The 17,641-nt window shown below is 34.7% G+C and overlaps 1 protein-coding gene across 1 annotated transcript in view; it reads right to left on the bottom strand.

Annotated features, from left to right (window-relative positions):
* Positions 1-17,641, bottom strand: part of RNF213 (ring finger protein 213) — a 174,073-nt gene that overhangs the window by 10,861 nt on the left and 145,571 nt on the right. The window contains 16 exon segments of the mRNA XM_031965590.1: positions 56-145; positions 1,691-1,885; positions 2,811-2,888; positions 3,112-3,313; positions 3,600-3,780; positions 4,429-4,512; positions 4,940-5,075; positions 6,161-6,412; positions 7,688-7,779; positions 9,761-9,941; positions 11,318-11,477; positions 12,570-12,664; positions 14,096-14,130; positions 14,941-15,022; positions 15,860-16,102; positions 17,371-17,481. Coding sequence (XP_031821450.1) covers positions 56-145; positions 1,691-1,885; positions 2,811-2,888; positions 3,112-3,313; positions 3,600-3,780; positions 4,429-4,512; positions 4,940-5,075; positions 6,161-6,412; positions 7,688-7,779; positions 9,761-9,941; positions 11,318-11,477; positions 12,570-12,664; positions 14,096-14,130; positions 14,941-15,022; positions 15,860-16,102; positions 17,371-17,481 — 2,217 coding nt within the window.

The following is a 17,641-nucleotide window of genomic DNA, read 5'->3' as shown; positions in this document are numbered from 1 at the left end:
ATCCATTTTTAAATAAACCTGGAAATGACTGAAGCAGATAAGATAATTTACTTACTTTTCTAAGTCTTAGGAGCTGTTCAGATTTGTGAGCAGAAAGAAATTGCCATAGAGCTATAGTGTGCTTTAATTGACACCTACTTAAAGCCTAGAAGAGAAAAATGTTGAAAAATTGAAGGACTATCCATCAAAATTTCATCTCAATTATTCCTAAATATTGTCACATTTATCTGCTTCTCCTCCAACACACATCTTGCCTCTTTCTCACTATCCATCTACCCAGAGCCAAAATGTCATATTCTAACCTCTCACTCCTTTAAAACTTGGCTCAAAACCAATCTAAGAAATACTTGACAAGGCTCTGTTGTGTGCAAAGCCTTGTACTAGGTACAGAAGACACAAAGACAAAATGAAAAGTAGCCCCTATCCTCAAGGAGTTTATGTTCCCCTAAGTGATACAACATATAAACAGATAAATACTGATTATTTGGGGAGGGAAAGATCACTTCACTGAGGCAATCTTAAAATATTTCTCATAGGAGGTGGTGTCTGTACTAAACTTTAACAATAGCAAAGGATTCCTTTAAAAAAAAATTAAGTAGGAAATCAAAATACACAGATATTACCGTACAAAAAGAACAGAAAATTGAGATTATATATAAAATTCCAAATTTGCTTAAAAAAATTTGTTCCATTTAACTATATGTAAGTTATATGGAGTAGTACCAATATCCTGTGTCCCTTTCTGAACTCCTAAACATTTAAAAATGTTGTATTGATGCTCTTTTCTTTTAATTCTTTTCTTTTCACCCCTCATTAGAACTACCCATTCACTCTCCCCTCAAATAAAAGTATTACTTTCTAACAAAAATAGTAAAATAAAATAAACTTCTGTTGTGATGCTCCTATATGAAAATAAATATTTTCATTGTTATTTGCAGTCTATCACTTCCTTACCAAGAAGTGGTAAGAACAAGATTCTTAAGACATAGAAGTGGGTATTTATAAATAATTATAGAGAGACTTAGGAAGTCAAATGCCAAGTTCAAGAACTTGCAAGTAGACTACTTCCTTCCAAGAAGATTTCATTGACGAATCTCACAGATTCTGATAAAAGATTTCCTTTATGACAAGTCGCCTTAGCACTCAAAGCTTCCATTTGTATCACATTAATATACCTTTAGGAGGCAATGTGGTATTTATGGATAGACAGCTGATATTAATATCAGCTTAATATTAGAAACCCTACATTTAAATCCTGCCTCTAGCACATAATAATAATCTTGTGACTAGGCAAGTCACTCTCAGGCTCAAGCAATTTCCTAAAACTCTTTAAGTTGCAGAGCATGTACTGATCTGCATGGGTGGAGAGTTTCATCATTGGGAGTTCCCTATAGCAAACACATTACAGGTCCAATGAAAAAACTTACTAAACATAATATTCAATTATATCCCAGTGTGGCTTTCTATCTTCTCTAACTCAGACAGAACTAACTACAAGATCTGTTTTCTATATACTCAATACTTCTATATATATACACAGAGGGAGTAAGACTCTATACACAATTATCATATATGGGGTTTGTCGTCCTCTGTATGTTCTGGTGAACCCTTGGTTTAAGGTGGAACATGTGACAGGGAACACTTTTGCTAGGTTGGGTTTAGGACAACCAAGCCTAAGTCTAAAACTTACCTTTAACACAGGAGCTGTTTGACTATGCATCTGCAAGATGTCTTGGATGTACACATTTAGGTGCATTTCAGGGTCCCCCCCAGCTGTGCTCAGAAATCCCAAAGTGATCTCTGCGACAGAGAGTGCCTCACAGGCATCACTATAAGACTGTAGCTGACCACTGATGGTACCAATGGCTGAATTGGGGAGAGATTTCTAAGAACAAGAACAAATAGCAGGATTTAGTTGGTCTCTTGTTTCTGATGCATTATATTGATCCCTAACATCCTCATCCCACTAAATTGTTAACTTGGGACAGACATTACCACAAGGAAGCCCAAGAATAGTATACAAAGTTCAAAGCAGTAGGATATTAATAAATCCTTTCCCATCAATATATGTGACATTTCTACCCAAAGGAACTGTTTCAATGCCTCATTGTGCCATGAAGGTGACCCAGTATTCTCAAATGTTGTGCTAGCAGTGTGCAGGCTCTGACAAATTTGGCTCAGTTAGGAAAGCATTGAGTCGTTTGCAAACCTTAATGCACTACACAAATAGTAGTTATTTTATTTACAGACCCAATATAAGACTTAATCTACCACTCTGAACAAGCCTATATAAGTTTGGAGGTGTTGGGCACAAGATGATGAATTTTTTTGACCCCATCAACTCTTAAAATCATCTACTAAAACATGGAATTGCTTTGATCTGTATCATTGGAGAAAATACCCATATTAAGATTTGCAGATCCTTATTGAAGTACTGGGTTATAAATATTTTTTACATGGTAAGCAAAAGCATGATAGACCTGACGTTGCAAATATTAATCAGGTAAAAGGCTTTGATTAACAAACAATTGAGTTTCTGGGGTTTTTGTTTGTTTAAATATGATCCACTGGACCTTTGGAAAGGGCACCCATTGTAAAGACCTAAAGTAAGTACCTTTATTTTTCTAAGATTCTGATGTAAAATAGAGGAAATAAAATCTGCTCTTCCCAGGTTTAATGACACAAAGTTATAGAGAGTTATATAAAGATTTCCCAAACTGAAATAAAAATGCAAATATACTAAGAAGTGAAGTGCTATATAATATGTACTATTAAGGTATTATTTCTAATAGTAATAGTAATAGCATTACCTGAAGCATCTTGTTCTTGATGTCCATGAAAATATGTTCATAATTCCGGTCATGTCTGTAGACCAGAGTGGGTAATCCCTGGTAGAGAAAGGAGAGAATATACTAGATATTAATGATGGAGATGGCAATCAGGTGACAGATCCTGTTCTTTATAGGGAGGAAATCTAAAATTTATACTTTTCAGTACTGGTATGTCAGTATGACACAAAGTATGACACTAAAAGCTACTGCATAGCTTCTATATTTAATCAAACAACCTATGGAAATTAAGACCCAGAATAAAGTCAAGCATTTCATTTACCTGTAGGGTAAGGAGTGGCTTTCCTTGGAGGAATCGGCTAGTTACTTGTCTCTGAATCTTCTCTAGGTCAAATTGCTGTAAAGTTTCTCTACCTTTCTCCACACTATATTGGCAGTTGGACAAAATTAATGGCGTCAAGTCTCGCTCCACTTCATAGCTAATGACATGCAGGTCAGTCACCTCAGAGGAGTTAATAGAATAACTGAAAGAAAAAAAAACCATACAATCCTCACCCATTACCTCAATATTTAATGACTGACGATCAAGAAATGTGTCTACTATGATTTGGAAGATTAAAAACTCTTTTTTTTAGTGTCTTTACAATTTAAAAAAGTTAAATTTCTGGGCATGGTAAGGAGGCAAATAAGTAGAGTTGAAAGAAATTATAATACAAGCTGTCTTCTGTCACAAGGGAACTTCACTTACAGTGGGGAGGTGGACCTGTGAATAAACAGAATAATGACATTTCTCACAGGTTATATACCCACCTACTGCTTTCGTTGGTATATTTTCTCACTGTATAGACCAAGTCATTATGAAGAGCAATCAAGTAGCTGACCAAAGCAGTAGAACAAAGGCCCAGGCCTCGTCGACGGGGAAGAAGAATCTCAAACTCACTTTCCAGACTCAAGTCAGCATTACAGTATTCTTTAGGTAGTTTAATTTCACCTTTGATAAAGAAGGATAGTCTCAGAGAAGAGTCAACAACTTTAATGGAAGTTCACCCGTGCTACAGTTTCTGGAAGGGAAGACACTATACTTTTAAAAACTGAGCCTGTAGACTTAGAAATAGTTTGTTTGTCTTGAGGAATTTTATTTAGTTTTTCTCATTTAAGCTGTAGCTATAACACTCTAGAAGAACAATTGATTTGGAATCTGAAGACCTCAATTTAATGGAACCTGTGTGACTTTGCACAAGTCACTGAACCCTTTCTAGGTTTCAATTTCTTCATCTATAAAAAGAAAGAAGGGGGGGAGGGGAAATGACTTGGATTTAATGACTTCTAAAGTCCCTTCTAGCTCTAAACTATGATCCTGTGATTTTCCTCCCACAATGAATTTGGAACATATTAGATAATGGATCTCAAATTGCTTTCAGTTTATTTTCTAGACGTCTAACTCAAAGTGGTATCTTCTAAAGAGGTCCAGAGATTTTTAGATGTATTACTTCAATTCAACAGCTGGATTTAGAAACTCATATATACAAAGTATCATGTTTTCAGGTTCAGGGCAGGTGAGGTCAGTCAGAAAGGGAAAAGGCTGATGATATGTATGGATCCCTGTCAAACTAAGTACAAAAGGGCAAAAATGACTCACCTCTGGTATAGAGTGATCGTCTCAACATGTTCCATGTAGACAGAAAGACCTCAATTTGTTTTTGAAATGAGCGCTTCAATCCTTCTATAAAACATTTAACAAATGGATACCTTACTGTGGTAGCTGTCTACACTAGAACAACTTACAGCAAAACAATCCCATAATGCACAAGTACAAAACAATTCAAGACCCTGCAACATGGTGTGTTCACCACCAAAATCTCCAATGATGAGTAAAGAACTTTAGTTCTAATTTAGGTCTAATACTTCTTAGTACTGATGGTGGAATGTGGCATGAGTGGGTAAGGAGAATGGTAGCTGAGAAAACCCTGATTGCTTAAGGAAGAATCAAGGTACACTCTATCTTCACAAAACAGAAAAAGTAGGATCCTTTAGTTCAAAAATGCCCCAACTACCACAGTTTTTTTTTTTTTGTTGTTGTTGTTTTTTTGTTTTTTTAATCTCTGATTCCCTAAATGTAGGCTTGGCATTTTCCTTGAAAAGACATTCACCTGAATGGTAGTGACTGCTGAGGAAACCTCTGATTGTGTTGTATTCAACATCTGAGACGTTCTGGAATCTTTTCACCAAATCCCTTTGCAAGGCCAAGATCTCTGGTAAGAATTTCACCAGCCTCAATTCTCTTTCCTGGAAAGAGAGAAAACCACCAAGGAACAGTGTAAGTCACCTGACAATTATAGTGAAGAAGAGATATTGTGAGGTTGACTTAGTTTTAATCTGATAAATATGCTACTAGTTATGATGTTTTGTCATAAAAAGTTTGCTTGAGACTAGGGGAAAAAGTGTTGTGTAACACTAAGCTGTAACAGCTCAGCTTCAGGGAGAAAGTAGGAATCAGAAGAGAGCCAAAGATCATATAGTCTTTGTTGTTAGGGTAAAATCAAGACTAAGATCTATTAGTGGTAATGAAGGGTCAGTATTCTCATAAGGCTAGATTTAGAAAGAGGACCCAGATCTGTGATTTCACTGGCACAGGGAAGTCTCATGACCATTGTAGGCCAGCATTTTCTCTGCAATTTAAAGTTTTAGAGAAAGGATGCCAGGTCAGTCAGGATGGGTCAGAGGCAAGGCCTGGTTCTGAGAATAGTTCTTTCTCTATAAACAAACAGCCTCTCTATAAGATTAGGATTAATGAATGAGGATATTAGGTAGAATTTCTAAGGACTTTTTTCAAACTGAAACAGTCCTCTAATTTCTCAAGGCAGAACGCAAACTCATTCCATACGACTCCTAGGGAAAATAAAAATGCAAGTGGATTCAAATTAGAAACATTACATTTCCCTCATAATATTAGGGTTGGCACAATTCAGTTTAACCTCTGGGATCCAGGGCCAGAAAATTGTTTATTTCTTCTTTTCTGGATTTTCAGAATTAACAGGCAGAGAGTTTTCTGGGTCCTTGGGAATTTTAACAATGTATGCTCATGTCAGCCATCATATACATTTCATTTATGACTTAAATACTTTAAAGACCGTGTAGTGTGACATGGGGAAACCCTTCCTCCCCACTGGGACTCTACCATATACACTGTTCAAGATCAAAGCTGGAGGATTCAGATTGCAACGCAGTCCCCTCAACTCTTTTTCTGTGAATGATATTATATACCATTTGTAGATTTGGAACTTTGTGGTTCACAGGAATATTGCATAATTTGCAAAAGAGATATTCTCATATACAGTGTGTGCAGCCTATCCTGTCAGCAGATGACTCACCTTCTGCAGGAACTTATAAAGGATTGGTACTGTGTCCTTTCCATCATTCTGTTCCACCACATGCTGAAGATACTCAACAGTGATTTTCTTCCTATAACTCCAAATCTTTGAGCAGTGCACAACACTTTTCTTAGGCAGATGGGAAAGGAAGGTAGCTGGGTCACCATACATGATCTTGGCCACTGGGTTGGAACTGATGCGTTCATCCTGGCTGATACGGATATTTGCTTCCAGAAGGGTTTTATCCAGACACTATAAAAAATAAAGTCATACTGAGTAATTCATGTTTCTATAGCAAAGCCTTTCAAGACAAAAAACTATTTTAGTCATAGTGTTAGAAGACTGAAGCAACTACAATGGCTGAAAATTACATAGTAGAAAAAACATGGATTTAATCCTGACTGCCACCACTTAATCTTCCTGGATCTTAATTTCCTCATCTGTAAATTTTGAGGGCTAGATTAGACAACCTTTCACTCAAATGTCAGAGAATATAAGAATCTATAGCAATGAATTTGGCACTGAAATAAATGTATGTGTGTGTGTGTCCCTAAATTCTTTTGAGGACACAGCTTGTATATTATACTAATATTCAAAGAACAAAGCAGACAGCAGGTACTCTGTAAATATTTGTTGAACAAATAAACTAACAAGTGGGATCAGAACACTCCATCATATCATTAGGTAATCTTACGTTAATTTTTCTATTTATTAAATGAGCAACTTTTCATCAAGTATATTTCTTGAGCACCCACTATGTAGATGATAGTTTATTGTCATTCTCATAAGTTCTGAATTCTGGGAAGTGCTGCTAAGACTGTTAGTTGTTATTTAAAGATACAATTCTCTCCACCAAGGAAAATGATAGTATTAGATAAATCTAAGATTAACTTAAGGCACACGGAGATTAAATGACTTGAACAAACAAATGAATGAATGTAGGTGGCACAATGAATAGAGATCTGGCCCTGGAGATGGGAAGACTGATTTTCCTGAATTCAAATCTGACCTCAGACACTAGCTATGTGTCCCTGGGCAAGTCATTTAAACATATCTGCTTCAGTTTCTTGAGTGTAAAATGAGCTGGAGAAGGAAGTAGCAACCCTACTTTAGTATCTTTGCCAAGAAAACCTCAAAGGGTCATGAAGAGTTAGAAATGACTGCAACAACGGAACAATAACTACAAAAAAACTTAATAATATTCTCATTCTGTACTTCTCAACTGGATTAATCAGCACAGTTCTAAAAAGAAAACAATATGCATATCCCAAACTAGAGTATATTTCAAACTAGAAAGAGGTATTCAGAGGCTTTAAACAGTTATTCTAGTTCATGAATAATGACTGGAACACAAGGCGCTGACTTAATGCCCCAGAAAATAAGCTCATACTTTTTTTTTCTTAAAATAAATATTCTTAAAAGAATAAGTTTTGATTTTTCAACTTGGTGTTCTAGCACCTAATGCAGCACTCTGAAGAACTGACACTTCCCAGAAATCTTCAAATCAGACCCTCCCCCTTTCCTTACCTTCAGTTCAAGTATAATCATGGCAGCTACAACTTTTTCCCAGATGTTCCTCCTTTCTTTACTGGACAATGTGGCATCAAAACCTATAGGCCCTATAAGAAAAACACAGCAGCATAGAAGGATTGAGGGAAGAGAAACCATGCTACATGATTCCAGTCTAAAAATTACTTTTAGAAATTTTCATTAATTAGTTGCCATCTATTGTCTGCCAGTATAATTCTTTTATGGATCTTCTGGTCTCATGGATCCCAGGCCTAAAGCCATTCTAAACAGCAGACAGCTAGAGAAAACCTATTGAAAAGCTAGCTGTCACAAGTCTCAAACATAAAAGATGAAATCATAAACCAGAGGAGCAGGGAAAGAGTTACCTTTCAGATCTGGGGCTGAACCAAGGAAAGCAGTTAATTAGGGGTGAGGGGAAGTCTTTATAGCAAGTTGCCACCAAATGACAAATAGTAAAGGAAGACATTCAAGGTATGTCTATGAGAAAAAAATGCTCCACATTACTAATAATTAGAGGAATATAAATTAAATCAATTCTGAGCTTCCATTTCACACCACATCAAATTGCCAAAACTGACAAAAAGGGAAAATAATAGATGTTAGAGAGACATCAGAAAGACATTAATGTGTAACTGGTGGAGCTCTAAATTAGCCTAGACATTCTCAAACTGTGATTTAAAAGTCACTAAACTATGTATATCTCCTTTGACTCATAATACTACTAGATCCATGACCCAAAGATATATTTTTTAAAATATCTTTGTACTTATTAAGTACAAAAACTTTTAATGATGTTCTTTTTGTAGTAACAAAGAAATGAAAATGAAGAATAGGAATTTTTCATGAGGAACTACTGAACCATTTGTGCTACACGAGTGTAATTAAAAACTGAAATGAACTGAGTTTCACGCAAATCTGAGATTTATAAGAATTGAAAGTGAGCAGACCCAGAAAAGTAATTTATACATTGCATCCCAAAAATCTTTACTGTTTTAGACATCAGCAGTATAAAATTACACTACGACTTTTTGGACATCTTGTATATTAACAAAATTATAAAGACAAATAAATTTTAAAGAACTCTGATCAACTCAATGATTAACTATGATTTCAGAGGACCAGTAATAAAACATATTACTTTACCTCGTGATGGAGATAATAATGGATTCAAAATACACAAAATACAATTATATTTTTGGACATTATTAATGTGAAAAATTTATTTGCTTGACTATGCATGTCTGTTATAAGGTTTTTGTTTTTATTATTTGTTTAATAGGAGGGGAAAGTAAGAGGAAAAGAATGTTGGTTAACTGAAATTTTTTAATGTAACTTTAAAAAATTAGGTTTCCTAAAATCTTGAAAATTTTGAGAAGCTATTGGGCCATTTTTGAACATCTAACTTATATAGGTGTCTTATTCTTTTACATTTAATTTTTACAACGATCCACTCCCTTTCTCTCTCTCCATACCCTAAATGAAAGCAAGAAAAACTAAACTCCTATTATAGTGAAGCAAAATATATTTCAGCATGGCCACATCAAAAAAAAAAATCCTGAATTTTGAATTGTGAATATATTTTGAATTCTGAATATATTATTTCTCTCTCAGGAGGTGGATATCATGTTTCATTATGAGTTCTCTAGAATTATGATAGGTCATTGTGTTGATAAAAGTATCTAGGTCTTTGTCTTTACAATACTTAATGTTACCATAAAAATTGTTCTCTTGGTTCTGCCTAGCAGAACCCTACTTTGTATCAATGCAAACAAGTCTTCCCCAAATACCTCTGAAATCATCCCCTTCTTCATTTATTAGTCACATACAATGATTTATTCAGCTGTTCCCTAATTAAGATGTACCTAATACTGTAAAATAGTCTAATATAGATTCTATGAAAAAAGTTTAAAAAGAGAAAGGGAAGTTTCTTGTTGACGTAGCTTACTCCATCCTGCTGTCCAATCTAGGGTCTCAAAAACATGAATAAGTTCTTTTTGCAATCTAATTTAGCTAGTAATTCTATCACTTTTCTTTTTACCCTTTTCTACACCTTTATGTGCTAGGTCTTACATTGGCCAGGTTGGTGGTGAGGTTCCTTAAGGAGGCAGCACAAAATGAGGTGAACCACATTTGCAGTCTCATCAGCACTTCTTCCTAGGCTCTTCATTAGTTGTTCTAAGTCTTTTTGGATGTGTTGTTGAAGAAATCTTTCTGGATTCCAAACTGTAGGCTTAATGATTTTTATCAGAGCCTATAGGAAGCCAGGAAACAAAGACCAAGAGTAAAAATGGTGCTCAAAAAAATAGAAAACTATGTGGATTCCCTGGATTTACAAATTCGTACTAGATTAGAAAAATTTTTCCAAAAGCAAGGATAAAATTGTGAAGTCAAATATCAGAGACAAAAAGAACAAGGAAAACTAAAGGGCTTTGAAAACTCTTTATTAAAATCTATGTTTTTACTGGTATATTTAACGCCCAATGTGGTTAACTTTTTCCACCAATGCAGATAAACAATTCATATATAATTTATAGTCTTAAAGAATAAGACAGTGAATTGGGGTAAAGTGGTAGAGGGATGATTTGCTTATGATTACACAGCCAGTATGACTCAAAGGGGCCATAACTGAACCCAGTGCTTCCTGATTCTGAAATTAATCCTCTATACTTTACTCAGCACTGTCTTACATCTACTAGTAGCTTAATAAATATCTGGTTGAAGTGAACCGTAAACTAAAAAAAGAAAAATAAAACAAAAGCTGAAACAAATGACCTCAAGATGGCTTAGATTGGTATTAACAGCCTAAAACCTTATATTATCAGTTTTCCTGGAGAGTCACCTAAGAAAAAAATTGGTAAATATTTTCTTAATTCCTTAGTACCTTTTTACAATAGCTAGAACAATGATCTCATTCATTGTCTCTTGTCTAAGATATAGAATGGTCTATTTAAAATGAATCTGGGCTGGGGAGTAAAGAAAAAAGAGAATGAAGTAAAAAGTGCACAAAAGAAAACCTATAAGAACACCAGCCCTGGAGTCAGGAAGACCTGAATTCTAATGTGACCTCAGAGCACTTAACACTTAATAGCTATATGATCCAAGTCAACCTTTTAATCCCAAATGCCTTGCAAAAAGAAAAAAAGAAAAGAAAATCTACAAGAAAGCAAAGATGGACAGTTATTAATACAATGTCTTCTATTATAATATATGCTTTCTTGAAATTAAAATTTATTGGTACATATTTTGAATCCTTTTTGATGTTCTCCTTGTTTGTCATGTCACATGACAATTTATTTTCTTTTTTTGCTGTTTTTCTAGTGTTTTTTCTTAGTTATCATTTAAGTTTTAAATAAATAAAAACAATTTTTAAAAGTACCTGGCATAAAGCAGTTGCTTAATAAATATTTACTAGTTTAAAAAATAAATAAAAAATAAAAATAAGTAAAATGAATCTCAGATGGCAAGGTAAAGGGATGTCCCATTCCCATAAAATGTTATGTGGAAAAAGCATGAATATTGCTTGGATGAACAAGTTACTTTAGGTTAACTAAAGTCTACAATAAGAATTATGATGAAAACACTACCATAAATCACTTATAACTAATACAAATAAAAACAATGCCATACCTGTGCATTCTGAGAAGTTCCCAAAAGCATAGCTATATGGGTCAGTAATCGAAGGAGAATGAAGACAACTGGAGATATCTCTCTGTCTGATACCACCATAACACCTCTGTCATCAGGATTTCCCAGTACATGGCCAGACTGAGTCCTGTCTACATTGTCCCTATAATTACAATAAGACAATGATTGTGCTAGCTTGATTGTTATTTAGCATTTTGTTACAAAGTGCTTTCATACCCATGATCTCATTTGATTCAAACAATAATGATGTGTGGAAGGTAGGTAGCATCATCTCCAATTTACAGATGAGAAACTGAGACTACATGAAATGACTATGGAAGGTTCCACAATGGGCTTGAACACAAAGCCTTATCCTCTGAATCCAATCCTGTTCACTGCCTTTGTCACTCTCCATTGCAAACCCAAACTCTCCCCACACTTAAGGGAAGACAGACATTGGGTAGCGCAACATTGTCTCTTTTTTATTGCCAATGAATTTATGGTACTTTAAATCCTTAACATCTAGGGACCAGGATCCCAGATCAGACATAACAAGGGCCTCTTTTTAAATAAATCTTCCACTAACAGAATCATCAGTACTATGTGAGCATAGGGATTTTGGTTGGCCCAATTCTTGTAAAAGTAACAGGGTAAATTCTTGTAATGGAGTAGATCAACAACTGTGGTCATTTATCATAATATTCCTTAGACACGATAGTTAAGTCAGAACAAAGGTCTACTTATTTCAAGAGATGAGCAGATTGATAAGGATAAGTAGGACCTTTGTAGGAAAAACACAGACAACTAAATCCAATACTCTGACCTCACAGAAATATTTATAACCATGCTTCTTCTTCATGAGTAAAGCTGTGTGGTCATGAGACTCAATTCCCTTTGAGTTTCTAAAATGTGATATTTAATGAATTTCTCTTTGGTATGAGAAAATTAAAGAGGCATAAACACTTAAACATTAAGCTAGAACTTTAGAAATCTGTCAGTCTGGATTAAAGCAATGAGTTATGTAATCAAAGCAGTCCACTAATAAGGGCTTTTGAAAATAAATTCATAAACCAAATAGAGGAGGGAGTATTAAAATGAGCTGTGTTCTATCAATTTCCATTGTATTAATTACTTCAATGCTACCAAAGGCTTCATGATTGTACCAGTAGTAACTCCAAGCAGGCTGAGATGTTCATGTAAAAGTCATGGCTCATTACTATTTAATTCTGAAAGGAAAAACTAAGAAAAGACATACCTGACCACATTAAAGCCTTGTACAGCCCTGTGGTTTTCCCCTCCAATCCGAGCACCACAGTCAACACATCTGCTGTGTTCCATTGGGGCACCACACTAGCCCCACCCCCACCAAAAAAAAAAAAAAAGAAAGAAAGAAAGAAAAAGGGAAAAGAAAACCATGAACCTGACTTTGTGATAAAGATTATTTGATGTTCTAATTAGCTCCTCCCCCTCATCAAATTCCCGAAATTTGATTTTCTCATTTAATATTTTTATCTTTATAAACAACAAAAAAGGTATTATTTCCCCACCTGTTTCCCAGTCCCATTATACCCTCCCCTTGTGAAGAAGAAAAGAAAAACCTTAATAAAATCAATCCAAAAAAAGGACTGTAACTGACAGCTGGAATAAGTTAAATTATTCCACCATTCTGACTCTCTCCTAAGAAAGGTTATGTTTTTTCCTCTTTTCCCTGAATCCCAAATTAGTTATAATAACTAATTTGAATCTGGCAGCATTTTAATGTTACTCTCATTTCTGTTACTGTAGTTTTCTCTATTGTTTTGATTCTACTTTCTTTGTTCTGCATTACTTCCTAAGTCTTCCTATATCTGAATTCCTCACATTAGTTCTTTATTGAACATGAAGATTCCATTTCTTTCAATCAATGACTTCCTAACTGATGGGTGCCCATTTTGTTTCTAGTTTGTTGCTACCACCAAGAATTTGTCTGTGAATACTGTTATATATGGGACTTTCTGTCTTTTGACCTCCTTGGGATATATGCCCAGTAGAATGGCAGCTAAAAATATGAACAATTGAGGCATAATTGCAAATTATTTTCTAGGACATTTGTTCATGTGTAAGATTCACTTCTAAAATCTGACCCCCCCCCAAAAAAAAAAACAGATATTGTATGAACAAACACTTTTTAAATAATCTTAGGCATTGAAATCTAGAAGGGACCTTAACAATTTTCTAGTGCAACCCCTGAACAAGTAACCATCTAACGTCTGATTGAAGATCCCCAAGGAGAGAAAATCTACCACCTCTTGAGGCAGCCAATTCCACTACAGTATAGTTATCATTATTAGGAAGATTTTCTTGACATCAAGCTTACACTTTCCTCTTTGTTTTTTTTTAACCACTGCTCCTGGCTTTTCTTTCTGAGGCCAAAAAGAACAAGTCTAATTCTTTTTCCACAAGACAGCTCTTAATCAATCTTAAATACTTGAAGAGAGATATCCTATCTCACCCACATCTTCATGTATTATCTATTTAATAGATATTCATATGTCAAACTCAAGGTCATTTTGGTTACCTTCATCTGTTCATTAATTAGTCAATATCACTTTTAAACTGAGGTGACCAGAACTGAACATAGTACTCTAGATGAGACAGGGGCTGAATACAATTGAACTATCACTTCCCCATTCCTGGAAACATTAATTCTCTTAATACAGGCTAATATCTCATTAGCCACATCACAAATGATCCATTTTGAGCTTAAAACAAAAGGATAACAATTTCTAAGCAAAGACTTACCTCTCCCACAGAGCAAGGGTGACCATTGGGGCATACTGTAAAAATAATGACAGGATACTAAATAAAGTGATAAAGTTTCATCAAATAAAATAACTGTTTGGAAGGGAAAATAATTCTCTATATTTAACTAAAATCTGAGGTTAATAGAGGCACCTACCTAACATGGTTATTGTGAGGATTAAATGAGATAATATATGGTGCACATATTTCAATGGATGTTTCAAAATACTTTAGCAAACTGATGGTACACCAGAATAACCCTTTGAAATATTCTTTTAAAGCAGAGGGAATGACTTGTTAGAAGAAATAGTAAAATTTAAATATAATCACATGATTATTAATAATTAATAAAAATCCATATGGATTAAAAATTCTGTCTCCTCCACTAGGCGTAATCTAAACTATATTCTCATTTGTAATTTTATAGTTCAGAAAATCTTTAATCTATCATTTTAATTTGCATGAACTTCATAATATAGTCCTTTATTCTCTTCAGAGGAGGCACCCTATGGAAAGAAAATGCTTTGAAGAAGCTACTTCAATGTGGTTCCAATGGATGGTTTTCCCAATAAGAAACACAATTTTGGGAATTATCTTTATAAAGTTAGCATAATGTCAATTCCTTCAAGTCACTTAGATTTCTGCTCTTAGCACATAAGATCCTAAAATCAGGTATAAATATTAGATCTCCTGGAGACTCACAAATATGACAACAATTTTACCTGTTTTCGTATATTAGGCTATCAGTATTAGAGTGTGAATCCAAACTGATTTTTCCTCTAATGGCATGAGCTGTCATTAAATGCTAAGAACATAAGAATTCGCTACCTAAGAGCAACACTTACAATACCAATGGACTGTTTCTAGACCTTTCCAATTCTTAGCTTGTGCCAACAAGTCTTCAGGCATTGTTGGAAGAAATGAATTCTGGAAGAAAAGCAGATAATTGGAGAATTAACACAATAGCATAACCTCAAATAAGCCTAGTGAAACAAAAGTGGTCCTTTGAAATCAGGTTTTTCTATAGATTTTTTTTGGAGGATCCCCTTTGGAAAGGATTCTCTCCAGAATGTTCCCCCTAGAAGGCATAAAAAAGAAGGCACAATCTGCTATTTTGGAAGCACTTGCACTTTGAAGAATCAGAAGATTACATACTGACAACTACAAAGGATCTGAGAGACCTTCTAGGTCAAATCCCTCATTTTTAGAGATGAAGATAATGAAACCCTTAGACTCTACTGGTTAAATAACTTGTTCAAAGTCACATCTGTATTAATAAACCAGAATCTAGAATCAGACCCCAGTTTCTGATTCGAAATCAAGCATTCTTTTCACAATACAATAGATCAAACTGGAAAATGAAACAGAAAGGATTCCATAAGATAGAACACTCTTTAAAGCACTATCTACCCACCCACAAACTAAAGCTTTAGTAAGTTGTTAAAGATGTTGCTGGAAGACCTGATATACTATTAATAGAGTACCTAAAATTCTGAGGCAATGATGTACAGCACAGTAGGTAAAATGATAGACCTAGAGTGAAGAAGGCAGAGTTCAAATTGTGCCTCAGACATATCAAACTGTGACTCAGGGGAAGTCATTAAGTCTCTACTTCAGCTTTGTCATCTGTAAATAGTAATAATAGCCCCTACTTCCCAGGGTTGTATTATGGATAAAATGAGATATTTTTAAAATGCTTTGCAAACCTTAAACCTCTCTATAAATGTCAGTTGTTATCACCCCATACTACCCTCATATACTCACTTGCATGTTAGCTGGGTTAAAAGCCAGGTTCTTTAGAGGTTCTAGGATTGGATTCTGCCCACACAGCAGAACAGCTTTAGCATGAACAGCTAATTCTGTTACTGTACTTTTGTGCATAGAATCACTGGAATCCACAGTCAGAAAAGGACAAACATTGGTCACTAAGGATTTTGCCATTTCCTTCAAGGCAGGAGAAAAAAGAACTTTTGCTTCCTTGATGAATGTGTTTGCTGTTTCACATTGCTGAGGGAAGAGAGAAAAAAAAAACATTCTCATAAGTCTGTCATCATGGTCAGAAGTTTTAGATGGATCCAATGGCATCTCATGCTTAGTTATAGAATTAGGAATGTTTTGAAGTTAAAAGGTGGGATACTATAAAATCTCTCCCACTTGTAGGAGAAAAAGAACGTCTTCTTTCTTCTTTCCATTATGACTCTTTAAGAACACTTAGATGGAATATTATTGTTCTATAAAAATGATGAATAAGCTGACTTTAGAAAGGATTGCAAAGATTTACATGAACTGATGGTGAGAGAAAACAAGCAAAACCAGGAATACAGTGTACACAATAACTGCAAGAATGTGCAGTGATCAACTATGAAAGACTTGGTTCTTCTCAGTAGTTCAATGAGCTAAAGGAATCTCAATAGACTTTGGACAGAAAATGTCATTTGCATCCAAAAAAAGAACTAAGGAAATTGAATGTAAATCAATACATGCTATGTTTACTTCTTTTTCCTGGGTTTTTTTTTTTTTTTTTTTTATCTTTCCCATGGTTTTTCCGTTTTGCTCTGATTTTTCTCACCCAACATAATTCATAAAGCAATGTATGTTAAAAATAAATAAAATTTTTAAAAAAAGAACACTTAGACGTACATATTGTCATCATACATCTAAAACCAATTTTCATAATACATACAAGATATTATTACACAGATTTGAGGACTAATTTTTAAACATGTCTAACTTTACATTAAAAATATACTTATCATATTTGAGGTAACAGGGCTAGGGCAAAGGATGCCTCTTAAAAAAGCTATTATATGGGTAGCTAAGTGGCGCAGTGATAGAAGCACCAGCCCTGAAGTCAGGAGGATCTGAGTTCTAATCTGGTTTCAGACACTTAACACTTCTTAGCTGTGTGACTCTGGGTAAATCACTTAACCATAATTGCCTCAGCAAAAATAAAAAAACAAAACAAAACAAAACAAAAAAAAAAACTATTACTGTCCTTAAGTAGTCTTCTGTCAAGACCCCTAAATTTGACATACTTCTAAGGAAGGGAGAGAGGAACCTTGGGTCACATACAATGGAAATGTTTACATATCAAGATTAAAATCCAATAGTCCTCAAGATTAAAATCCAATAGTCCTCACGATCAACTTCACTGTTTCAAGGCTTTAAAAAAAGGCTCTACAAAGTGCTTAGAGAATCTATCACATGATAATCTAAATACTATTACTATTTAGTCTTCTAAAAGAACAAATTTACTAGCGTTGGTATTTATTCACCTCTGGTGTAGGCCGGACGTTTGCATTATGACATCTGTATGATGCAGTTAGCTCCTGGAAAATTGCCAAGAGCAGATAGACAGCTTGTTGAGTATCTGAACTTTTGCATTTCTGGAAAAAAAAAAAGGGGCGGAAGAGAAGGATATATAGTGAGAATTGGAGAAGTTGAATGAGCCTAAAGTCTTGGATGACCTGTAACTAGATATGCAGTGTAGCTAGTCCTCTAAGGGGTAGTAAGAAACTCCACAGACTAGAAGATTAGGATTCATAG

Source organism: Sarcophilus harrisii, chromosome 4, assembly GCF_902635505.1.
Source record: "Sarcophilus harrisii chromosome 4, mSarHar1.11, whole genome shotgun sequence".
Taxonomy (NCBI): Eukaryota; Metazoa; Chordata; class Mammalia; order Dasyuromorphia; family Dasyuridae; genus Sarcophilus; species Sarcophilus harrisii.
This window is presented reverse-complemented; position numbering and strand designations above follow the sequence as displayed.